Here is a 27,309-nt window from a genome sequence, read left to right as displayed (position 1 = left end):
CCACTACCTCAGAATGCAGGCTGCTTACTTGAAGTCTATATATTGTGCTGATATATCAGTTTTATACAGCGACCACATTTAGTTTTGAACAAATTTAAACCTTTGCTATTACTTACAAGTGTATTTCCCATTATAAGATTTCCATACACCCCCTTTAATCTATGAACCCCTGCCCCTTAACATATTTTCATGAAGTTGCTGAGCTTATCACATCTGTTGAAGGAGGCAGAGGAGGAAAGGCACTTCACCTCAGCAGTCACCCCATTTACTCAGCAGGAAACAATAACATAAAGCCTAGTTGTGCAAGCATTATATTTTTTTTCTTTAAGTTCTCAAAAAAAGAGAGGGTTTCCTCCCACCCTCGCTCCCAGTATTCAGTTGTTCTACTACAAAACCCTTCATAATAATAGATACTGATATTTTTGCATGACCTGGGATGTTTGGATATGGTAAAGAAAGCTCAACTTTTCATTTAAAGGACAATTCCTCAACCATAAAGATAGTGAAAAATTCAGCTTCGAAAATTTTAAGATTGGTTCCATTTGAACAACCTTACACTAGAATAAATTTTAAATCAGAATTTTCAAGATTGTAAGTGGAATAATGCAATTTAAATGGATGTTCCCTACAAAGGTGAATTACATCTAACAGAAGTATTTTAGTAGACTGCTTTCTGTGGTGATAATATTTACTAGTTGCTCTTACTGAGAATGCAATTCTATCCACAACACATAACAATGTTAACAAAAATAAGACAGTCTTTAAAGAGAATATGAATTCAACACCTAGGTAGGCTCTTTAAAAATGGCTTTATTTAAAAGCATTTTCCCCCCCCCAAAAAAAAAACCAGCTCCCTCTTTTAACCAGTAAAAAAGTTCTGCAAAGTACTCTAAACATGCTTATTTAAAAGTTCGGTATTGGCAGAGTTACAGAAACCTCCAATGTGTGCTCAAATTACATTAAAAAAAAGAGCAAGTTGCAATTGTTGACATCTTCAGTATAAGATGTTTAACATAACATATATCTATCAGCAGTCAGGCTGGCATCTCTCAGCATTCAGAAGATTAAAGAGTAGCTAAACTTCCATGCTTTAGTAAATATGCATGTAAACTCTTCATGTCCAAATTCAAAGCAGAAGACGACTGATTTAACCACAAACAAGCTGCTGATCTATCAACTTCAACATCAAATATGAGCACAGGTCCTGCAGCCTTACAAAAACCCTCTGAAATCCTAAATTCTATTTTTCCTGTAACGGAGATTAATATCCTTCAGGATTTGGGACTGTAAGTACATTCAGATGAATGAGGTCAACAGCCACATTTGTAAAACAAGCTCCCATGGATTAATTTCCAAGAGACAACTGGTTTATTCAGGTTAAAAAGCGGTGATTGCCCAGAGCACTGAGTACAAATAGAAAAGAAAAGAAAAACCTCGTAAGATACCTCTGGAGTGAGATACTTACTGTATTAAGTTTTTGAGTCATTTATTCACTGTACACTCGATTCAGCCTTTATAGAGCTAATTGAACTGCCTGAAAACACATACCTGATAGCAATATTCCAGATACTGTTCACCCACCCTTACCTTTGAAGAAGCAATCTTCATTGTGTAAAATGGTGACCTTTTGCTTTTTGAGGCAGGCAGCTCTGTGCACTTCACAATGGTTTTCATAGAATTCTCCATCAGAACCACACACGGGCTTGTAGTGCGGCTTGCAGTGCTCCATGCACAGACACTCAGCTTGGCCGGTCTCCCCATTCATAACACAGTGTCTACCCAGGCCGCAGTACTTGTTTTCACACGATCCCAAATGGCCATCTTGACCCATGTACCCTAAAAAACAGCAACAACAAAGTAGAAGATTTGAGATATTAATTACATTTTGTTTAATTGCATGGAAGATACAAAAGACACTGTATTATGTAAATGAATTGAGAATATGTCCTTTGTCACATCCTTGACTAATGCTTAACATAGGTCAGCATGAAATGAAACAAATTTAATCTCATAGTCACGACTAGGTATACTTTTAGTCATTATCATGTGTTAGATTAACTGTAATTAAGAGCAACATCTAGTAACAAGACAAGTTTTACTCTCAGTTAAAAAAGAAATCATAGTAAATCATGTCTTTTTAAATGTATATTGAAGTTTGTCACCTTAAGATTGCTATGCTATTGCAGGTAATAGAACAATGCATTCTCAGGAATTTAGGTCATAGAATCATAGGATATCTCAAGTTGGAAGGGACCCATAAGAATCACTGGGTCCAACTCTGTGCTTCTTGCAGGACTACAGAAAACTAACATGACAAAGAGTGTCATCTAGACACTCCTTGAACACTGACAGGCAGATTAAATAGACATTCACACATCAAGACTGATACCCAAGAATAACTAGAGCTGGGTCAAGGCTCTTAAGCAATACGGAGAAGAAAAAATAACCTCTGTGGTGGCAAGACAATGACATTTCAGGGAATGGAGCATGGTTGAAGAGCAGGACTGATATCAAGTGAATGGTGGCTAGAGTGAGTCAAGCGAGTCTCTAGTGGTATTTCAGTGAGACAAATGGGATTTTGATAACAAACAGAGCTTTAAGAGGGCTGCAGTAGAGGTAAAGGAGTTTCTGCTGGCCGCATCTCCCACTTCCTTCTGCTCATAGAATGTGGAAATGGATTGTCTACATTAGGCTACCAAAGCTATCTGTCCACTTTCTATCCTATCTGTGCTGCTGCTACCATGTGAAATAATTAATATGGTCAGTAGTAGATCTCTGTGAATGGGGAATTTAAGTGCACAGTAATATTTCATTGTATATCCTCAGTTTCCATCATGGCTGCCATAGAACTAACTATGCAGTCACTTCTTGGCAAGGGAAAGGGTATGACAAAAAATGCCACCAAACCACAGAATTATCAATTGCAATTACCAAAACTTGAGTTATGTAGGTGTTCTGATACCATAATTGTGTCAAAAAATAAGTCTAGAAATACTAAAATGTCTCCAAATGTGGGAATAGACACTGCCCTTCAGTTACTTCATTTTATTCTCTTGCTGTGCGCTACCCATCTCCAGAACAAACAAGAACTTGATCCCCAAATACTACATACATCTACTATTCTAATTCCTTGCAATACTTTCCTTATCCTCACAGCCTAGCTGAATGATACTTGACTGCACCAAAAAAAAAAAAAAAAAAAAAAAGAAATAGTATGAACAAACAAATGGCAACGTGTAATTTGGTAGTATTAGATTCACTTTCTGTAGTGAAGAGCTAAAATGTCAGTACTATAGTTTGATGCACATTGCTTCTAACGACCGAGAATTTTTGTTTTTCACTTCAGTGGCAGAAGTAAATTCTTAGCACTTTTTCTTCTTCAGTCTACAGGTCTATTAGACCTAAGAGAACAGTGCTTTGATTCTTTGCTTTCTCATACAGCACAAATTCTCTACAGACAAATGTACTAGAGAAAGCATGCAACCATGAAATTTGCCTCCAACATGATAAATGCTTTTGCTGTATTATTTTATAACAATTTGAACACAAAGTTTAGAGGACGACATAGTCACTTCAGGTGTTGTGTATCTGCTATAACTACACTACAGTGATTGTTATACACATGGATGGAACAGTATAGACCAGATTGATGGTGGGTTTAACCGCTCATGCAAATTAACCCAAAATGGTCAAACCCAATTCAACATTAAAATTTCCCATAAGGTTTTGAAAATATTACTCCTTGTGCCAATGTATCACCACTATATACAAGCAACACACAATAAGTGACAGAAATTAGTGTAAATCCAATTTCCTTCTGCTACTGCGAACCTCAGATGAAGTCTTAGAATGTCCAAGAGTACTTTACAGCACAGGTCATGTACACACATTACAGAATTACAGGACTTCTTTAAAGTGATAGAACTGTTGCAGTTTGAGGCCAAAGTCCATAAATCATCTTTTTTTTTTTTTTTCTGCTTTCTGAATTGGAAGATAAAGACCTCAAGCTGACAACCACTCTGACTTATTGAGAGGTGTGTGGTGACTCCACAATGCACAGTGCTATGTATTGCTGTGAAAGTAGAAACCTATTTAAGACTTCATTTGGGACTTCATTTTAGTACTATAATTGAATCTGATACCTGAACGCAAAACAGCTACTTTCAGATGAGGGAGAACGATTTGCATAATATATATTAATATTTATAATATTGGTATATGCTGACATATACCAATCATGTACATCAATAAACAAGCAAACTTTTTGCCCTAGTGCAAAACAAGATTACAGTCTTATTAAATGTTTTATAAATGTCTCCATTTTACACCATTAACTATTCCAAAACAATACATATCTTTGCATCCATCGCTGCATATGCAAGTCCTTCTCTTGAAGTCAATAGCAAAATTCCCATTGACCTCAACAGAGGCAGGATTCTTTCTTCAGACATAGTCTCTGCTTAAAGTTCAGCTGTTTGTAATGGCTTCAGCATGTTTAACAAGCACTGTTCTGTGTTATTTTTAATTTAGGAACTTGCAGACCTTCTAATGTAAAGGAGCAGCTATGCAGTGTTTCATAGTACCTATTTAAGAAAAAACTGTTTAAATACTTATTCTTAAAACATCCACCAACTTGTGGTTACCAGATCACTCATAGAAAAAAAAAAAAAAAAAAAACGAACTCTGTGCAATTTCAAATGAGGTGACAAAATGTTCACAAACATAACTTTGTTATAAATTTGAACTATAAGTGCACCCAACTCTGAAAATGTAAACAAACCAAGAAATACGAAATGGCTACCGTGACAGAAAAATAACTGGGTTTAGACGTAAATAATTGTTTTAAAAATAAGCTAATGACACAGAAATCTAGGAATTTTAAGACTACCAGCACAAAACAAGGTCATATGTAATGGCATGGATTTGATTGTCACCTGTTAAGTCAAAATTCACAATTCTAACTTTATTGTGGAGGACCAAATCAAAGTAGCAAAAGGTGCAGGGGTCATGCAGTTGTCTTAGATTTTGTTCTTTCACCTGAGTAAGCAATAAAGCCCTAAGTGCTGTAACTGAATAAGAAACAACTCCAAAAAACTATTTCTAAGTACTACTGAGAGAAGTTTTTCCAAAGATACTTATGTTTCCTCTTCACATTTCAGGGGAATTAATGAAATATTGGAACAATCAGACTTCGGATTCACAGAGAAATAAGCCAGTGAAACAAAGGAGATACCAGATGTTTTGAATAGACTTAGTAAGGGGTGCTTACAAGCTATGGATAAAACCACTAGATTTTGTTGTCAGAAGGCCGCCACCACCACCACCTCCCTTCCAAGCTATAAACCAAAAAAACCCACCAAGTTTTTCTGAAGGCTGTTCTTCTATCCAAGCAGTTAGATTTTGAAAGTAAACTAGTCCAAGATGAACTTTGGTTCCTATATTTGGACATAATTCAGTAATGTAGTAGAGAAGGTAAGCAGCCTAGCATATTCAATATTAAGAGATTGAGAAAAAGTCAGTCAAGATAAGAAATAACCTACCCATGAATGCTAATCTTTTTCCAGCAATGTAATTGGTATTGCTTATGTGATGATAGGTAAGTCTGCATTTGTCAAGTCCTACAACACATCAATAGGAAAGCATGGATCTATACTAGCTGTGTTAGCGTACTCTGAATTTTCAGCCAGGGTCTGTAGTACTACAGAAAGTAAAATGTACTTTGTTCAATTTGAAAGTAAATCAGGAAACATTTAAATTATCATTACCTTAAGTTAAAAAACCCCCACACTTTAAGGAATATCATTAAAAATGTATTATGCCTAAGACAGCCAAAACAGTCACATAGGTTTTTCAGATTCTCTTGAAACTTAAACTCTAAATAGATAAAATGAAAGAACAAACAAAAAGAAAATAGTTTTTATTAAAAAAAAAAAAACTTGGAGGAAACAAAATTGCTTTGGTTTTTCTTTTAAGAAAAATTGTAATAAATAGAGTTTAAAGCTGTCACTTAGGATTCCTCACACATGTTTCCTAGCTAAAGGCTAGTTCAACAGCACCCAGAGTTGAGAAATTTTAGGTCACCATTGTATCATTTACACTTGGGAATTAAGTGGATGTTTTAGCATGCAAAAGGCTCATGGGAATATGCACTTTTTCTTTTAACTAATCAGTTTAGAGAAACATTGCACATGGAAACTTTAGAAATTCATGACAGTGTGAATCACCGTGTTCTCCAGTTGTCTGTAGGCTGGAACACACACAGGCTTTCTCTATGTTTCTTCTCTAACAACATAATTTGCATTCATGGCTTCTATCACAACTTGTAGCATTATCTACATGTCAACTAAAATAAAGTGGCAGCTATTTTTGGAAACAATACGTCAATATCTTGTGTACAAATAACTGATGCTGATTTCTGGGGTCACCAGTTCTGTGCCCTGTCCTCCACCCCTTTTTATTTAAAAGGATTCTGTAAATGGCAATGGCAACTGTAAATGTCAGTTCCAACTCTACAGCTGTATTTTTGTTCAATATGCTGTCTATGAAAGGCCCAACCAAGCCTGTAATGCTAGGCTTGGTGAGTGTTCAGTGTAGCCTTAAGTTTCACAGAAATATCTCAGGGAGAGCAGTGGGGAGAAGAAAGAAAGAAAAAAAAAAGGGGGGGGGGGAGGAGGAAAAGAAGATTGATCACTGGTAAGGCATTAACAGTAAGCATGACCCATATCTGCTTACAAATATTACAAAAAGGTCTAGACTCTTTTTTTTTTTTTTTTTAAACAGTAGTATTTTAACAGCAGTTCTCCGACAAGTCTTGATACCACTAACAAGAACAGCTTGTAATTACACTGACTGAGTATGACACTAACTCTTCATTACTCATCATCCAGCATTCTTGCTGTAATGTAGCATTTTTTATTTTGGTTATGAATATTTTAGGCAGGGGACAAAATTTAAAGAATGAATTATTTGAGAGTAAATAAAAATTATTCAGAATTTGTCAATGTAATGCTTATGATAATAAAGTTCCCTCACATAACTAACAGCACGTATCTTAATGAACTAAAGAGATACAAGATTTTGAACTCTACTGAACAATGTATTCTCTAAACATATTAGAATGCCTTATCATAGCACATGCCTTGATTTCAACCTGTAGCATCTTTGGTTCTAGAGGTTTAAGTTTAAGCACAGGGGTGCAGGGGAGGGGAATCAATTAACTGTCCAATACATTCTGAAGTTCTTTGTCTACATGCAGTAGTGGAGACAGAAGAATGACACAGGAGGAAGAAGGAACTGTGGCAAGAAATTATAGATGAGAAAGACTACTTAAACAGTACCATTTCTTCCTGACTGCAGAATAACCAAAATTGAGAATAAAAACCCCAAGGTACAACAGTCAAGTCCAAAGTTCATTCCTCTTAACAGAAACAAAGAACCACTTTTTTGTCTCATTAAATTTGACAGCGGAGAAAGGAGTAAGATTTGTCACACTAGAGATGTGAAGAAAAAAAATCTTGTGGAAGACAAAAATCTTAAAATTATGGTCCTTCACCACAAGGAAAATCATTATAGTAGCAATTGAAACACAGCCATAGAGTTTGAATACAACAATTATGAACCAAATAGAGAAATGCCACTTCTCATAAAGGTGGAAGGGTATTCACAAAAGGCTGATCACATGAAGAATTTTTCTGAGAACTTCAACAGCACGTGGAGTTGTAGATGAACAAGTCTGAGGGACTCTGCTGCCTTGTAACATTAAGGTAATGAGATAGGAGCTGAAAGAATTTTGAAAAGTGACCAACATCTAGACACAAGAATGTGCCATATCACTTTAATTAACCACAACAAAATGCCAGCACATACTCACTTAGGAAAAAAAAAAATCAGTGGATAAAATGTATAGGACAGTTTTAAACCACAAATCAGGATTAAAAATAATTCAAGTTCAAGATAATTGCACAGAGATAACACAATGCAAGGTTTACTTAATATTTTCTATATTCTAATGATTCAAAAGCGTAAAATAGCTGTACAGCAAGACCTCCTAAACATTCAGGGGCATAGAAAAACTTTTGTTTGAATACCGCTCTTCCTCCCCGGAGGCTTTCAAGAGCAGAGGTGCAAACCTGCTTTGAAGAGAATAGAACGAGAGTGAGATATTCCCATTTCCACACCAGATAGAGCTCCTCTTAACAGCTCTGTCAAGCAACCCCGTGTTGCGTACTCTTTCCCATAATTCTGCTAGCCCTAGCCATCATTGAAAGCAGCAGTTTGGATCTCTTCAAAGTTTCTCAGGGACAGAGGCAAAACAGAAGTCTGCATTGGCAGCACTAGCGGTTCCACCCAGCGGAGTGGAATGAAAATATAAAACAAAAGCAAGCACACACCCATGAAGGGGCAGGATGAGCACCTGCAGCCCACAGCCCTGAGCCCTGCTCCCACCTAGAGGAGTGACAGGAAATAGTACACATGGCTGATCATTAGTTTGCTGGGCCATGGTTTTCTTTCAGCACCAAGTAAGCTGGAGTACTTGATACAACAGTTTACCCTGCCTGTGCCTGCAATCACTTTTTGACTGGGTCTTGTGCTTTCCTCTCCTCTATTCTTCCTTGCATGGACAGACAGACACCCACAAAACCCTTACTCCCCAACTCACACAGACAAAAAGCCCCTACAAAGGGGACTAGAATTACTGTAAGGACTTGGACCTGCTTAGAATGTGACTGAAGTCTTCTGCTGTGCTCAACATTTATCAGTGACTGCACATGCTTTTTTTTTTTAACCTTAAAAGTCAGGCTAAATTCACTTAGCAGAATGCTTGTCTTGTGTATTCAGATAAAATTACTTTCTTATTCTCCTCTAAAGGTAAGTTAGGAATAAAATAGGAGAAAATGCCACACTTCTAAAGGAATAAATATGCTAAACTAGAGCGAGTAAAAAGAGAAGAAAATCCCCTGTAATACCAAGACTATTTGTAAGTGTTGCATACCCAGCTATTAACCTGACATACTGAAACCTCCCAAAAGATTGTATCTGTTGGCCAGAAACAGTCAGCTTAGCAACTTTGCCCAGATGAATCCTTTTCTCTTACCAGCACTCTGCAGCTGTCTTGAGCAAACTTCACAGAATTTAGCTTCCTCAGAAAAGGAAAAAAGAAAATCAAATCAGACCTCCTCAGCATGAATCAGATTGAAAACAGGGCCCAAAACACCACATAAGAAAAAGAAGAAATGAAAACACAACCACAAAAAGCTCTACATTAAAAAAAAAAACCAAAACCAAAGCAAAACCAAAAAACCAAAACGTCTCCTGCTTATTAGGCAGAAGCTTTTGTCACCTTCCAGAGCCTGCACCGGCTCCTCCCAACCCCTTCCCAGCTGCCTCCTCCCCGGGTACCCAGGTGCTGCCCGGGGCTCCCTCCCACCAGCACCCCTGCCCTGCTCTGCCCTGTCGTGGCCGCCTTCCCCGCCCCGCACCAGGAGGCTCAGCGGCTCCCCAGCCCTCTCCTCCTACAAGTGACAAGACTTTCTGTTGATTCCTGCCTCTATAACTTCCTTGCTCACTCTCAGGTGTATTAAGCATCTTCTTTGACACCAGAGCATAACAAATGACTGTGACAACTCCACAGCCTTTCCTCCAGGGCACACCCTGTTCAGATTTCTGCCTGAACCAGAATCAATTTGTCCACCAAAGGGCCGTGGGACAATGATCTGGCCCTGTGCCCAGGGCTCAGACAGGTGAAATTGGATCTCTTGGGTGAAATTATCGTCCTGGCTAGGACTGTTCACGTGCTCGTGGGAACCAAGAGAGTGGTGCCAAAGCCTCTTTCACTCCTAGGAGGCAATCTCCTGGCACTATACTGAGCCTTGTAAAAATCCCCTCCGTTGATCATCCTCCTTACATTTGACCAGTGACCGTTAAATTGGTAAAACTATCTGTGGGCTCAAGACATGCCACTTGCCTTATACAGGAGAATGGAAAACATACAGAGGTCTGAAACAAACAGCTGAACAGATTTGGAATAAGAGCACTGCTGGGTATGTGTGTAAATATAAACTGATGTCCTTCAAGCAGTTTTTCAAGCCAACAATTCATTACTTTCAATTAAATCCTTAGCTGTACCTAGCATTTACTGTGTTTTATTTTCTCACATATTGCCTTTTGTCTTTTGAAAAACGTTTATTATTCCTTTAACATCAAACCAGTGGCAAACAGCATAACCTCTAAAACAATGTGGGAAATGACGCGTTTGCCTCATCACAGATATATGGACCTTTATTCAAATGGTTGATTGCCTTTCAATTGCAGCACAGCAGGCGATCTTCTGTTCTGCCAAATGTGTTACCCAATGTCACCAAGAGCAGGAAATGTGCATCACAGCAACAGCAGTTTTGAAAAGGTCATAGTTTGAACAACCTCTCACACATTTTAATGCTTTTTTGAAATACATCTTGCTGAAAATCACAAAGGGCTAGCTTAGTTCTCAGTCAGACAAAACAACCTGAGTATTGCTCACTTATTATTTAAAAACCAAACTTATTAGTTTTAGCAACAATGATCAAAATAAGCTAAATTCTCAGTTAAATTGTTGACTGGAATTTCCCTTTTACTTAGTTAAAAATTAGAAAAGCTGTTAGGATTTGGTCTCAAGAACCAAGGTAGTAACTACTGTATCACAAAATAATACTAACCGTTCCTCTGTGGTATCTTTTCACATGAAGAACAGATTTGTCAGTTTTGAATTAATAGTATAGTAAAATACTGTTGTTTCCTCCATAGGCATATGTGGCTTTCCCTGGGATTAAATATGCTCCTATATGCAACAACATTATAAACAGAAAATCTAACTTATGCCCTGATCAAGTAGCTGGCACTAAAAAGGTCGTTCAATTATCCATGGTACAAAGTAGCCTACCAGATATTATACAACTTTTGTGTTAGACATTGAAACACTCTTTTCTTGGGGTTTTTTACTTCAAAGCCCTCTCTGCAGAAAAGAGTTGTGATGGCTTTCTGCTGCCTTCCCCAGGGACCTCTACTAGAAAAAGTAGGATAGACATTGAGCAGCATTTAAACCATATGGTTAAAGTGCAGCATCATTACTGTTCAAGCAAAGCTAAAAGAAATGTCAAGCATTTTCAGTTTTACTGATCAGAAACATTTGCTCCTAGTAAATTTGACAGTGTCTATTTTTTGCAAGTTGTTACTAAGGAACTGTGGTGGGTTGACCCTGGAAGGCAAGTAAGTGCCCGCCAAATTGGCTGCTCACCCCCTCCAGGAATTGAGAAGGAATTCAGTAAGGAATTCGTTCTCTAATTCCCATCACCAGAGAGATGCCCAGTCACCTCCTGGAAGCAAGCACACATAACAGCCATGCCTTAACCACCAATGTCCCCCCCTTCCTCCTCCTTTGCCCCAGCACAACGCCATATGGTATGTGATACCCCTTTGGTCATTTTGGTTAGACGTCCCAGCCATGTCCCCTTCCAACTGCACAGAGCCAGTACAGGAACAGTGTGTGAGAGCTTTGTAGACATTAGGGTAAGGGGAGGGGGAGAGGAAGTTAATCTAAACCGTTAACCAGTGGAAATTTTTAGGAAAAGGTATATTTAGAAGAACATGATAATTTTTATTTACAGGATTTCTAATTCTATTACGTTGGCAAAAGTAGTAAGAGACTAATATTTTCCATGTCCTTTACCTGTGGGGAACATACACACGTGAAATTTAACAGTGTAAGGGCTAAAGGGTTATTGAGGTGGGCTATGATCTTTACAAGCCCTTCAGAAAGAACAAGAGCAGGTGCTTGTATAGTATACCTCTCAATGACACTTAACTCAGCTAACAAACTGTGACACCAATGACCCATGTGTGGATTTCTGAAAGAAAAAAATAAAACAAACCAAACAAAAAACCCCAACAAACCCTACAAAATGTAAATGTCATTCCAAAAGGTATGCAATATCTGAAAAGACCATAGTAAGACAGTTTCAGTTTTGTAAAGTCGGTACTCTTTGTAGAAGCAATACCATTTGCCTCTGGACCTTGTTAAAAGAAAATCATCATCTCATGATCATCTCATGACTTAATTCTGCCATTCTAAGTTAGCTATAAAGTGATGCATAGCAAAATGCCCTGTGTATACACCTCTTTTTTCAGAGCAGGATTGATCCTATCTAGATGCTCCATATTTTCAGCAAATTTGTGGGTTTTTTCCTGAAGGAGTCAGAGTTTATCCAAAATATCAAAATATTATCAAAAACCACCCAAAAAGCTAGACTGTACCAAAATGAAAAGGCAAAATGCTTTTCCAGACTAGGAGAGAATATTCCTCCATGAAAAGAAAAAAATACGTGGAAAAGTATCAAAAATCTTCATCTTGACATATGATATGAGAATATTCCTTTTTGAAAAAATTATTAAAGCGATAGTTCACATAAACAGGCTATTTCAAATCAAAAAGCATCTATGTATGTCTTTATACTCATTAAATATTAAATATTACTTGTTAAACCAGAGATGTTGATTCAAATAAATACAAAAGGGACTTCTTTCATAGAATATAATGAGATGACCCAGTCAAGCAATGTGACTACTGAAAATTTTTGTTACTTCTGTGCTTAAACTAAAACTAAAGATATTTTCTATGAAATATAATTCTAAAAATATATTAAAGAATAACTTTGCTGTTAAACCATAGTAAAACAGTTTCAATTTTATGTGTCTGGTACTCTTTGTAGAAATAGTTCACTGTAGAAGCAATTATTTTTATTCTTTTGGTTCTTCTAATAAATATGTAAAAGCAAACTGAAGTAAAAATACAAACAGTTCTGTCTCCTTCATCGTGGAAAATCAATCTTATAGGAAAATGCATACCTATCTCTATGAATGAGGAAGCATTTAGCTTTCAACAGAAAGAAAAATTCCAGTCAGATATTCCAACTGTCACGCCTTTTGTATTAGTTGATATAACTTCTGTCTAGTGACAAACTGCCCTTATTATAAACATGGCAAAAATACTAAATTACACAAGCTTCTATCTGCAGTGCTTGCAGAACTCTCTAAATATTGTTGATGTAAAACGTGGCAGGTAGTAAGCAGGTAAAGTCCCACAGACATATTTAGATAGCCTAAAATGTTAGCTATATTCTGAAAATGTCCAAAATTGCTGAACGTGTATAAACACATGTAAACATAAATGTCGTTTTCCAAAATAATATCATCGTTAATGCATATAACATAGTACATTTTAAAAGTAATTTTTATCAAATCCATGTTGTTAAAGAAGTATTTGGAAATTAAACTGTGACTAAAACAAATTTACTCTTTTGAATGCTAGATTTGGGAATAATCTCATTATTTTGATCCGTCAAAGCTGTCAGTCCTGTAATATCCTGTTAGTGAGTATGTAAGATGCAGAAATCATTGATCAAATAACTACTCTGACTCTGGGTTTCCTGCATGTTCAAGTGTTGTAAGCAACTTATTGTTAAGGTCCTAGTTTTCTCCCTATTGACCAAAACCTTAATTTTGGAAGCAATAACTCTATCCTAGTAAATGTTTTGACACATTTCCCCAATATATCCTGTTTTCCTCAGCTTGTATTTTTCCATGAAAATAGGAAATGGAAAGCTTTCTTCTTTGAGAAATAATCTATTCTAATGCTCCATACATCATATATCTAAGGTAGGACTGCTGAGGAAGTGATTCAAACCTTGCTGTTATTCCAGCCTTTGTGGTGATCTGTTGTCCCAAAATCTAAACTCAAAGAATGTGCACAAATTCTACATAAACTGTAAAACAGTATTCAGACTAGATCTACACCACTTATCACATTTACATAGAGAGCTTACATTAAACTGATGGATGCTGGGGTGTTGGGACCATCCATGGCCATAGAGAATATCAATTTCTAAATTTGCATAATGAGTCACTACCCAACTCAGGAGGAACTGTTGAGGAAGGTAGTTTTCATTTAACCAATTTATGAGCGTCAAATAATTATTGACGAAAGGAGTGTTCAGAAGAAAGTGATCTGTTAGAAGGTCTGTCTGGCTAGAGTTTTTGTTTTGCTTTGGTTTGGTTTATTTTAACTGATGAACAAATTAGCAGTTTATACTCTTGAAATCAACACTAAAATGATTTTGTTCCAGCTTAGCTTTTCACTTCACCTTGAAGATAATATCTTACCATCATCTGGGAAGAGACTGGTTGGTCTGCTCTGGACACTCTACCTGCTATGAGAACTGCTATGACTTCTTGACCTAAAGAATTATCCTAAACAACCCCCAGCAACTTTAGGAGCTTGCCAGGTATGAAAATAGCTCATAAGTTCATGTTCTTGTTTTGTGTATCTGTAGCAACTAGGTACAAATGAAACCTCCCCAGAGGCAGAAGCTATGTTTTCTGCCTTTATTCGCCTTCTCTTGTCCTGTTTTTCTGTGCTGATCCTGTTTTGGTCTTAAAGAAAAAGAATCAAACATTCAATAACATCAACAGCTTGAGATCTTGTAAAATTAACATTCTCTCTTTTCTCTCATTACTACCATCTCATTAATAACCATCACACAAAACCAAAGTAAAACAAGGGGGGAAACAACTTCTGGGCAAAAAAAAAAATCTTCCAAAAAGTTTTTTCCTGGGTAAAAATACTTGATAAAGCTAAAAATTAATTTCTTTGACTCATACTAATTTTTAAAGTCTTAAATGTATTATATGTTTTCTTGATTAAAATTCACAAAGTTTAACATATTCATGTTGGTTTTCACGTGCTAGCCACTACAGCTGGATACAATTGCTTTTAACTGTTTGATGATGTAATATTAAACAGAACTGTTGTTAAGAGATACAGTGGTGCTCTCTTCTCTGCACAGTCTGTCTTTTTATTTGTTGCATGCACAATCTCGACATTTATGTGCCCATTTACAAAAAATATTATATCTTTGTGCTTTATAGAACAATTGCAACTAGAAGAAAATAATTCTATATGTAGTGTTATGCAGAATATTCAAAGTGCATGCAAAGAACAAAGACATGGAATCAGAATATTCAAAACAATTGAGCAAAGTGTTAAGTGCACCATCTGAAGTTGTGTTGGTACCATCTGATTCCTGCAGCTAACACAGAAAGCATACCAAGTGCTAATAACTAAGTTTGGCAGACTTTCAAGGTCTGAGTTTTGTTTCGTTTGTTTAGGGTTTGTTTTTTTTTTCCTTATAAATGGACTATTTATCATTTTAGTTTAGCATTTGCTTAACTTAAGGACTGCAAAACTGAGAAGTCATGTTCTGCATTTTGTGTGCCTCTATAACTTTTTGTTTACTGAAATTAAGGAAATATCATTTTACAGTACAGGCATTAACAGACAGCTCATGAGTGACCCTTCCTAGATTATTGGATCTATACTGACATGAAAGCAGAGTGAGCAGGCTGTGTTCTTTCTGGAATTCATGCATGGTGAACAGCACTTTTTTAAAAACAGTAGTGAGAGCAAGCTAAGTTCATACTGAACAAATATATAAATATATAAACAAATAACTGACAAAACGAGTTTTCTAGAGTTTTCTAACACTATTCTGATTTTTTTAATATTGTATTTTAATAAAAAGGAAAAATTTATCTTGACATATTCTCAGACACTATTTAGTGCTTCTGATTGTAAAATAATGTTTAATCTCATAACAATATCTAAGAGACTGCTTTTTAAGACAAAACACCTCAAGAAACAGCAGATGAATGAAGTATTACTTTTTTCCCCAATTTTCAATTCAGTCCCTAGAATCTAATGATCAACAGCAAGGGCACAACTCCTATTTCTCAGTTCCAAACTCAGCCTCAAGATCATCCTGGGTACCTTAAGTTAATCACAGAATCATTAAGGTTGGAAAACACCTCTAGATAGGATTATCAAGCCCAACCACCAACCCAACACCACCATGCCTCCTAAACTATGACCTGAAGTGCCACATCTGCACATTTTTTTGAAACCTCCAGGGACGGCGACCCCACCACCTCTCCGGGCAGTCTGTTCCAGTGCCTGACCACTCTTTCAGTTAAAAAAAATTTTTCCTCATATCCAATCTAAACCTCTCCTGACACAATTTGTGGCCATTTCCTCTTGTCCTACTACTAGTAACTTGGGAGAAGAGACCAACACCCACCTCACTACAACCTCCTTTCAGGTAGCTGTAGAGAGCAATAAGGTCTCCCCTCAGACTCTTCTTCTACAGACTAAACAACCCCAGCTCCCTCAACCTCTCGTCATAAGACTTGCTTTACCAGCTTTGTTGCCCTTTTCTGGACACGCTTCAGCACCTCAGTGTCCTTCTTGTAGTGAGGGGCCCAAAACTGACCACAGTATTCAAGGTGTGGTGTTATTTTTTTATTCCAATTTGTGGGAGGGAGGAAGAACCTTTGCTTCTTGGGCAATAGCCATCAGCTTGAAAAAAACAGTCAGTGTAATGCTTTGAAAACTAACTTTTCATGACTGAGCTTGAGTTTGATGGAAGTTACAAAGACAGGAAAAAAATTGAAGTGAATAATCTCTAAACATGTGATTTTGTTTCCTAAGCTCACATATAAGGACATACACAAAACACAGCTAAAGAAAAAGTAAAACATCTGGTTCTTTTTGTTTATTTGGTTCAGCCAAAGCATTTAGAAAAAAGGCATGACTGTGTTATGATCTCAAAGGTATTAATAATCTACAGGTCCACCATGACTTGCTCTTAATACCAAGTTATTGGAGTTGTTTTCCAGAGGTAAACGTATGCTAATATGCTAATAATATATGTATAAAAATTGCTAATAACTTATACAAAAAAAAAAAAAAAAAGGAAAAAAAATGGAAGACCAAAACAACCACCATTCACATTTTAACCTGCTGCAATTTGAAACATTTATCTGTCAGAGGTCTTTTGAACTCTCCACTTTCATCTGCGATGTTCAAACGTTTTGGCTGGACTTGAATTAAACATTCAGTGATCATGTGAAAAATAATTCAGCTTTAGATTACTCTAAGAAAATGAGGGAACTAAATAATGCAACTCTTTTGCAAAACAAAATAAAACACAGAAGCCTTGTACTGAAGTACCGGGTTTATCTTCTTCAGTACCAAAAAAAATATTCAGTTTTGCAATGTAAAGTAATGCAAGGATGTGTATATTGCTTTATTGCTTCCCCACAAGAGCCTTATTTTGCATGCTTATGTTTCTTACCTGTCCTAGCTTTCCTAATATTTTCCAAGAGCATCCAATTTTGCATTAATTCAGTCAAGTGTAAATTCTGGGCCTTGAATAGCCTGAGTTTCCACTCTGGGTAGAAAAAAGTAATCATAAGAGACTTGGAGATAGCATTAGAAATTGGTTCTTGAGATTATGAAATTTTGTGAGCAAGATGAATTCCCTCAAGCATGGCAGTTTTTAAAAAAAACCTAGTGAGAAGGAATGGAATGTGAGGAAAGACTATGATTTCTACATTCCCCCTACAATAACAGGAACATTAGAAAATAAAATTACTTTAGAAACTCACTGTTTATTTTTCTGTTATTGTTCTTGAATCATTCTGAAAAAATATAATTGAAAATGTAGCTTTCCTGAAGAACAGTCAATGCAAAAACAAAGAAGAAAAGCTAAATGTTACAGGCATGGAAGGAAAGGGAAGGTCTATAATGGAAGGAAAACAGAAGGTCTAAAAACCCTAAGCTGAAACAGAAAACCTATAATCCAAAGACCAGGATGATTCTAGCGTTAAATAAGACTATGAAATTAAATGAAATGAAATGTACTCTAAAGTGAAATCCACTCTTAAAACTCTTAAAATGACAGCATTACAAGTATGCATGAAATAATGCATAATTCATCTTCTCCAATGTCTCATAAAATGAATTCAAATAGCATTAAAGACTAGGTTTATTTTAATTCTAGTGCTGACACAATCTTTCAGAAATAAACATCAACAAAATCTGAGGCTAAACTGAACAATGCATTTTATGAGTAAGTCCGATAGCATCTATCACAGGCAAATAACTCTATATCCATATATTAGTATACATATCCAACTATTTTATAAATTGTGAGTTCCAAGGTATTACACAACTGAATTTATGGAATACTGGTATGCACTACTATGTTCTGAGAACAAAAAAATATAGTAATGCACGTAATTCTGAAGAAGGGAAAACAACACAGGAAAGTAAAATGTGAGGTGAAAAGAGCTCTTATTAACAGCTATTTGTCAAGGATTCTATAACATAATTCACATAACCTGTGTGTAAACAGAGATACATGAAGAGCATAGGACACGTTCGTCCTTCTTTGTGTTTTAGAAAGAGAGAGAGAGAGAGAGAGTTATTATCCTGGAACTGACTGCTTTTCCTAATGGTACTATCCTTTCCAGAAAGTAAAATGGAAGTATAGCAGGGTAAAAAAAAAATATTTCCCTCTTGTTGCTCAAGAAAAAGCTGCTTTATTGCTGTGACTCTTAAATCACTCTCAAATCCTCAGAGTTGAGAAAATAGCTAGTGACTCTTTTTGGGGAAATAAGGTGTTCCAGTCAAGTATTTCCTGGTCCTTCCCTCCAAAAAGCTTCTTTCCTTTTTATTATCTCCTCTTCTGTTCCAACGAAAGAGAATGGAAACTTCCCTCTTTCTGAGATTCACAATTCACAAACACCTACGGCTTTTCGCTTAGTCAGTCAAAACTTGCTTAATGTGAAAAGCTTTGGCAGGCAGCTTTGTTATTCTCTATTTATTTCTTCTTGCATTTCTGGTAGTGCAATAATGAAATCCATCATTATGTGATGCTGGAATTTGCAAGAGAGAGTCACCCTTCTATTTTGGTATACCAAGGCCAATCTTTCTGACTTAACAAACAATGCATGATCAGTGGACTTTTGGAATGTGCTTTATATTGCTGCTATGTAAGAAATACATAGTTTGTAAACCATAAGATACACAAGAACTATATAGAGAGGAGAAATAGACTATATCACAACTCTAATAATTAAAAAGTGATATGTACACAAAGTAGGGTGTTTATGGGCTTTGCTTCAAAGAAGACTAGCTTCAGAGTGAGCTTCCAGTGACCTGTAGCCAAGTCAAACAAACCCTGTTCATGGAGAACAGGAAACAGATTCAAACCTAACAAAAATTACTGTTTCTCTTTAAAAAACTCCATCATAAAACTACGCGTTAATATGGTCAAGTTGCAATCTCTGATTCAGTTTCTTTCTTCTTCCAGTAGAATAGTTCAGAGGGATCAAAAGGTAAACTACAAAACAGCATCCAGACCCCACTGATGTCAACAGTTAACGTGGGTGAAGAAGAAAATATCAGTCATTAAATAGCGAGTTGCTTTTTTTCCTAAGAACTTAAGCAACTGTAGACACAGAATACAAACAGCCCTTCAAGAAGCCAGTGAAGTGAGCAGAATTCACATAAACAGGAACCCTTGTTACTGACAAAGGGGCACAACTGTGGGGGGAAGGTGCCATTGCACGTATATTCCAGTTCAAGAAGAAAGGTGAGTCAGTTGCCAAAATTCCTCCAGAAAAACACTCGTGTGAGATACAAGAGATGTGCAAAAGGAGGATGCATTGACCACTACACATCTTCCTGCCACAGACCCAGCCCATTTTCTTTTCACCCACAGAATTCAAATATTGGTCAAAAGATCATCCTAATTAAATTACCATTCTGAAATCAAAATATTAGAGTAAATTGACACAAATGGACTCCTGAGCATATCAAAGGCACTTCAAATAAATCTAGTACTTCTGTCGTTAAATAGATGAACTTTTCAAATTTTGGATTAATCAGTCCTGAAGTTCAGCACTTTGTGCTTAGATATAAAATGTTGCTGTATATATGTAATGTAACAAAACTAGAAAAAATGTTAATTTATATTTTAGCATTAAAAAGCCAAACAAACCTAAACCAAGTAATATCTAAATTCTTCTCGTGCACAGTAGGGTCTAATCCTCATTATTAAGTCAAGGGTTTTTTGTCAGTACTTGACATACTCTCATAGATTCTTCTTTAAACTCAAAAGGAGGAAACACCACATCTCACCAACTTTTGTTAGCTGGCATATTTGTCAGGTAAATCCATCTCTAAATAACAGTCTTTCTCTAAATAATAGTGTCTTTTATGTTGCCTTCAAGAGAGGAACATGTCAAAAGCTACTAATATTTAAAGACTAAAACCAAAGTAAAATAATTGTAAATTGTCTAACAGGTATTGCTATGGGCCTAGATTCTTTTGCCGTGTTCCATCATACATGTTAGCTAGCCCTGTGAATAATTCTATCCATAAGAGGTAAATTTTAGAGTAATTGCTAATAAAATAAGCAACTGCTCTACATGAAAAAAACAGTAGAAGAAGCCGATCTAAAGAGAAAAGTAACTCAAAAGCTGAGGAAGAATTTAGTATATTATTTTAAATGGCTCAAGTACATCTTTAATATTAAAAGCTAAATATTTCATCAGACAAAGTAGACCTGTCAGGTAAATATGTTACTCTACAACAGTCCTTCTCATGCTGTGTTTGTTAGGATTCTTATCAATCTAGTTCATATAATACATAGAGAGTGATTCCACAAAATCAGAATTGAACTTGTACTCAAGAAATATGATGCACTTGACAACGTGAAGGAATAACCAAAACTATGTGTTCAAAAATCAGTTCTTCCTTTTCATAGTGATTCTGATAAAGAATATTGAAAAAATCATTATGATCTTTTATGCTTTTGTTAAATACTTCATAAAATTGAAAAGAAATTACCTAAAATATTAAATAATAAAAAATCCTGGTGAATAAATAAGCATACATATATATGTGTATATACTATTTTCTAGCAGAAAACTATACAGAGAGGATTTTAATTTCAGATTTTCAACTGTTATCACGTTTTCGAGATGTTATAAAATAGCAAAATATAGCGAAAGTCATCTCAGTTGCTTTATTTACTATTCAACATACTTCAGGGTCACAGAAGAGTTTAAAATGCATTAGTAAGCATTTTGATGCTAAGAATACTGAGAGAATAGCTATTGTACTAAATGAAGCTGACTGGAGAACACTGTTCTTGCCAGTATTGGTTATGTTTTTCAGTGGCACAGATTTTTATTAGAAAATATAATTTGTTGAAAAAAAATTCTCAATGGGAAGACATTCACTTGAAAAAGTTGACCAGGTAAAGTCGATGAGACTGTAACAGACAGTAGTCTGAGTTTTGCTGAGGGCACAGGGTACTAAAGCAGCTCATATTTAGAATACTTGAAGGCAATAGGATTTCCCGAGGGTAAAAAGCCCCTCAGCCCTGAACAAATTACAATAAATTCTGAGAAGACTCAATTCACTGTCACCATGGAATTTTGATTTATTTCTGAAATAAAAGAGGAGCAACTTCAGTCGAAAATTTGTCCAAGCTTGAGTATACTTTCGATTTTCCCCATACTGAGAAAGTTTTCTCCACAAACCTGTGAAATAGCATGGTCAGTTTCTTAATGGGAACACAATTCCTGTTCTCTTCACAGCTTGATTTCCACTAATACTATTCACATTAATGATATTCAGTAGTATAAAGCTTCTTTATAGAGAGTACACCTAGGGTTAAGCTTTAACTATATAAAAATCTGACAACAGATGACACAGTAAAGAAGTCTTATAATCTGTTCAGAGGCCTCACCTCTTCCATCCTCTTGCAGAGAAATGAGTATTCTTTCTAGTGTCATTTCAGAAAAGGAAAATGATGAATAATGCTCATTCTGCACTAATACACATGCACATCTCTCTTCTCTGCTGTCATGTGCAATACCTTAGAACAGAATTTTGTCTCATTACTCCTAAAGTACACAACCTAGCACTTCTTTCTTTTCATTTTTCCCATTTCTATTTCTCCACTTTTAAATAATCACATCTTCTGAATGCCTTCTGCTATTCCTTCTAAGTTAAACTTTTAGAAAAGTGCAAAAAAAAAGAGTCCTCATCCACCCCAAGATAATTTTTGTATTCATTTGTTGAATTCTAGTGAAGGTAAGAAGAGGAATCTTAATAATTTAGTTCTCCCACAGAGTACCATACCACTGTAGCTGTTATGCACCAATGCTCCTATGCTGTCCACAAACAACAAATTAAGACCATAGAATAATACTTCATAAACAACGCAGTGTTATTACAATAGCACCCTATGCAAACTGACATTGGACGACTTTCTATAAAATATATTTAAGATAGCCAATCTTCATTTAATACAAATCAATCAGAAGGCAGATTTAAGCCACATCAATACCAACTTAGTTCTCTACACACTAGGCACTCTCTTGGTCTTTACAATAAAACAAAGCAGTTCATACCACTTTGTATGTCAACAGCAAACTCTCCATGTGGGTCATCCAATTCTCTGAGGAAGATGTGGAAGCCAGAGAGGGAAGACAGGCATGTTACCCCCTGTTGGCTAATGAGTAATTTGAATCAGGTGTTCAAAGCCCATGTGATTCAGCCCTGAGATATACGGACAAAAATAATATGAAGGTCCACATGTCTGCTTGTATAAGAATTAGGATTCAATGTTTCAGACACTCTTCTGTTTAAATCCTGAGTACTACCTACACCACATCTGAGGTGTACTCTGTGGAAGGCACCCAGTCCTCCCTTTGCAGAAAAATGAATTTTATGATCCAGTTTGCCTTTTCCATCTCTTTTATGAACTTATATTCGTTCCTTATTGAGAAAATGACAAAGATTTGTCAATATCCAGTAAGAATTAAAAATGAAGGATACAGATTGCTCTCTGAACCATCAGCCTAATGAAACTTGCTTTCTCACGGATTTTGGTCTTCTCTCTCTCACCTCTGCCTTTTCTCTTTACTTCCCCTTGCCCCAAAATTTTCTCCTCTTTCACAGTAAATTCATGTCTCCTTCTCTTTCAAAATTGACTCAATCTGACCAGTGGACTTAAAAAGTTATTATGAAGGGACTGACAGGAAAAAAAAAAAAAAAAAAGGATTACTCCATAAGCTTCATTTTCTAAAGAAACCAAACTATGAAAGAAGAAAAAGAAAAATATAAGGAATCCTCAGGTAGCTAATAAGTAGTTAACAATGTACTGACTAGGAAGCAGCTAATTTACTTTTGGACAGAGCTGATTATTAAGGCAAAAAAACAACTACGAGGTAGAATAACCACCAGGAGCTTTATTAAAGCAAGAATCAGAGAATCATAGAATTGTTTAGGTTGGAAAAGACCTTTAAGATCATTGAGTCCCACCAAAAAGGTTTCACAAAATTTTTAATGCTACCTAAAATTGATCCAGCATTTAAACTCCTTGTGCTAGGTCTATAAGACCCCTTGTAAGTAAACACATTCCTAACATTATAAAATAGTTTCACTATACTCATAAAAGACAGTCATCATCTTATGTATGCAAGATGAGTTGACTTTAGCATTGTCACTGGATTTGTTTGCCTATTTCATTGCTAGCTACATTCACTAGTGCATAATTTGGCTTGTCCTTTCCCTTAAAGGTTAATTACCTGCAGCCTCTTTTAAATAGCCCTAAGTTCCATATTAAAACCAAACTTTTAAATTTTCAAAAATTTGTACAGGACTCTCATCTGTGGCTCACTGAAAGTGTGGGAAGGTCAGAGCTACAATCATAAAACTATATGTAACCCTCTTAAAATTCATTTCTCTCTGTAACTTGTACTTGAATCATAGATGGGTTCTGTGGCAATGTTCATGTCATACATGTTATTATGGAGAAATGTGTAGCCCTTTTCCACTATTTTTTTTTCAGTAGGCATGATGTAAAATTTAAATCTTATCTGCAATAGAAATAAAACTTCATAAGCCTGCTGCTATTTAAAATCAATGAATTTAAGTATGAATCCTGATCACTTTAAGATACAGAAAATACGTCTTGCGCTTTTGAAGGGTATGGCAGGGAGGGACGCAAGTGCTTTGAAGTACCCTGTGGGCAATGCAGTAGGAGAACACGAACAGTTCATGTTCTAAACACTGACATCAAACTTTTGAAGCCTGAAATTGCAGACAGGTTAAATTTGTCCTTCAGTATTTAAGGTAGATTACATTTTGTAAAGTATCAGTTGTGAAATCAACCACTAAAAAACTGATTATTGCTGAAAGCTGTACTAAAAGTCATGTGTCAGCCTGAAATCTCCTCCACCTGATCATCAGTTTTCTCAGCACACCAACATAAAACCCTCCCAATCTTTGTAGTTTCTCCTCAGGGTTAGAAGCTTTCTTTTTCTTCTGTGATCCCATCATAACCAGGCTTAGGGGTGTATCTCTGCTCTATAATCACAGTGGAATTGACAGCCTACTTACAGAATACAGAAGCAAATTCTGAGTTATCAGGGTAAATGACAGAACTCAGGAAGGTTACAGGTAAAATATTGTTTCAGAGAGGTGGAAGAACACAAGTCCTTCTGTGCTTCCTAATTTGTCTTTTTTAATTTTCTTTGCTGTAGAGTCTAGAAGATATGGTAGCAGCCAGACTTTTCAGACTGCTGCCTATAGTTGTGGGATGCATAAGAGTGCACTGTATACTTGGAGTACCTCATCATTAACCCTACAATAGCGGTATTTCTGAGGAATATTATTTTGTTCTTAGTAATCGTACATTCTTGCTGCATGGAACTACTACAAAGGCTCAGTGGATTTCAGAAATTAGAACATTTCATGTATTACATCACACTTTCTGATTAAAAACACCTTAACTAGGAATACTGAACTCACACTGTATGTTGAAGACTCACTGTAAAAATCCCAGTATGTATTAGGCAAGCTACAGTTCTCAAGCTTTGGGGACTTTACATAAACGTAAAATTATTCTGCAGTAAGGAGATAATGTGAAAATGTAATTTGTCTGCTTCTCTGGCTTTATCTCATTTAGTTTTAAACATACGTACTTTTCATTATACAGTTTACTTGCATTTTTACCATGTTTCACTCAGAAAAAAAAAATCCAAGGAGAAACCTTTTATAAAGAAAAAAACAGCATCAATACTCAAAGAATATACCTATCAAAGAATTTTGGTTTCTATGGACAGATAGATGGGGGATGGAAGGAAACTAACTGCTAACATAGCAGATATAGCATAAAAATCCTATTAACTACAAAATGTGACACAGAAAATCTATTTTCTATTGTGGTGGGTAATGTGACCATCTCCCAGAAAAAACAGAATTATGACCATAAAAAACACACATTAATTAGTGAAATTAAAGCTGTTCTTATTTGCATAATATCCAATCCAATTTTAGCTGCAAGAAATAATATAAAATGAGATTTGGAAAGAAGAGGGAAGCACTGTTTTCAGATCTTCAACTTTTCCCACTGGTTTTCATACTACTGAAAATTCTGATACCTATAGGTATAGCTACGTTTCAGAAACCATGTTGTCTAAGGTACGATACACTGGACTTCTGGTCTGGTGACTTTTGTTGCATTTCTACCATTGTCTTTAAACCTTAGAGACATAGTTAATACAAATTGTCGTGGTGGTCTGGTTTTGCTTGCAAATTTTTTTTTAACTGTGTAGAAATACACTCAAAGTGTACAGATATTGTTGACCAGAATTAAGCCAACAGGAGCATATGCTTCATTTGTACTAATATGCTCCGTGTTCACTAATCCAATATATGCTACAAACACCTTCTGAAAAGAATAGTTTTCCAGTTCTTAGAGCTGTCTCCCTAAAGCCAAGAACATAATGATAAATTGTTAGGAATGTAGTAACATTCTACAAGCCCTGAGAAGGAAAACAAACATTCAAAATATAAGTGCCTTATTATTAGGTTCTTGGCACTGCTTTGTGTCTATGTCATGACTGTTGCTAGGAGCATTCTTTTCATCTTCTCAGTCTTGCCTCCCCTACCTGTGTTCTCTGTTACAACTGCCGGTTGTGTCTTTTTGTTGGTTTTGGTATATAAATGCACTTTATACACAGAACTAAACTCTGAAGTAGAGACACCAATACAGACCGTTGTTGTCACATCAGAAAACCGAACTGTGATCTGCCTGAGTTCAATTAACTTCCAGGTAGAATTCCAATTTTCACACTAGATGTTTTGGGGAGACATAAAAATTGCCTCTCTTCTCTATGATAGAGTGCCATATCCCAGAACAATAGAAATATTGAAGTAGTTTCCTGCTATTGAAATGAAAAATAAACGAATATGAGATTCATTTCTTCAATTCAAGTTGAAGGTTGTTCGTCATGTTAGGCAACTTCAATATGAATACAATCATCTTCCTGCATATTGACATAAATCTAGTTTTCCTTTTGCAAATTCTCTGGTAGATTACACACTTGATTCAGTGAAAACATAATACCGTAAGCACGTAGCCTTGATTACCTAAATTTTTTAATGTCTCTTGTCCATCCACCTAAATTTCCAACAATAATCTGAAATTAAGATTAGTGATTCCCAAGCAAACTTACAAATAATATCACAAAATAATATAACCTTTTTCCAGTCACAGGCATCTTACATTGTAATATGAACATTTCAAAATAGCACAGCCATTTTCTATTGTAATTAGACATTTCAACCATGTCCAGATGAGTCAAGTAAGAAAATTTTAAGACATTAGAGATGTCTTCTCCAAGACCAAAGTTAGATTTTTTAATTGCCTTTCAGTATTTATTTTACTTTTGAATGACAAACATGTGACTGCACTGACTGTAGACTCTATGTGAGATCAATTCATGGTATTTTGATTTTTTTAATGATTAATTTCTATCTTGTACACTATTTTTGTCCTGCTTATCTTACCAGTGTTCCCTCCAAATAAGGAAATATTGAAGACAATCACTAGCCAGTAGGCTTGCCCTAGATAAACAACAGAAAATCCCTGAACAGATTAGTGGTTTGCAAATATTTTAATGGTTTCCTGAGACCAAAAATCTGGACTCTTTTAATAGAAGCAAGGATTACAGACATAATCTCATACTAGGGCTAACTTTGCAATTCAAAATTCTGCTACCAAGTCAGCAAAATATCTGTTAGGCACAGAAGAATATGACTTGTGATCTACCTAGTGTTTAAAGTCAGGAGCATGTTTTTGTATATTCTAAGCTAAGGAGGTACCATGAGAAAAGCTGACAGAAAAATTACAGAAGAAATTCTCAGATTAATGAAGGACAAGCAAGGTCTGCACAGGTATATTATTTTTCCAGAGATATATGACTTCTCTGTGAAAATCTGTCCAGGGTTGATATGCTACACAATACATGCTGTTGTTTAGTGCCAAAAATAAAGACACAGAAAGTCTGTAACTT

At 35.9% G+C, this 27,309-nt stretch overlaps 1 protein-coding gene across 2 annotated transcripts in view; it reads right to left on the bottom strand.

Annotated features, from left to right (window-relative positions):
* Window positions 1–27,309, bottom strand: part of FSTL5 (follistatin like 5) — a 332,186-nt gene that overhangs the window by 227,247 nt on the left and 77,630 nt on the right. For both annotated transcript variants that reach the window (XM_064449779.1, XM_064449780.1), the window contains exon 4: window positions 1,588–1,836. In XM_064449779.1, the coding sequence (XP_064305849.1) occupies window positions 1,588–1,836 (249 nt within the window). The remainder of the gene's footprint in view (window positions 1–1,587; window positions 1,837–27,309) is intronic.

Source organism: Phalacrocorax carbo, chromosome 4 (assembly GCF_963921805.1).
Source record: "Phalacrocorax carbo chromosome 4, bPhaCar2.1, whole genome shotgun sequence".
Classification (NCBI taxonomy): Eukaryota; Metazoa; Chordata; class Aves; order Suliformes; family Phalacrocoracidae; genus Phalacrocorax; species Phalacrocorax carbo.
Note: the sequence above shows the minus strand (reverse complement) of the source record. Positions and strands in the feature narration are given on the sequence as shown.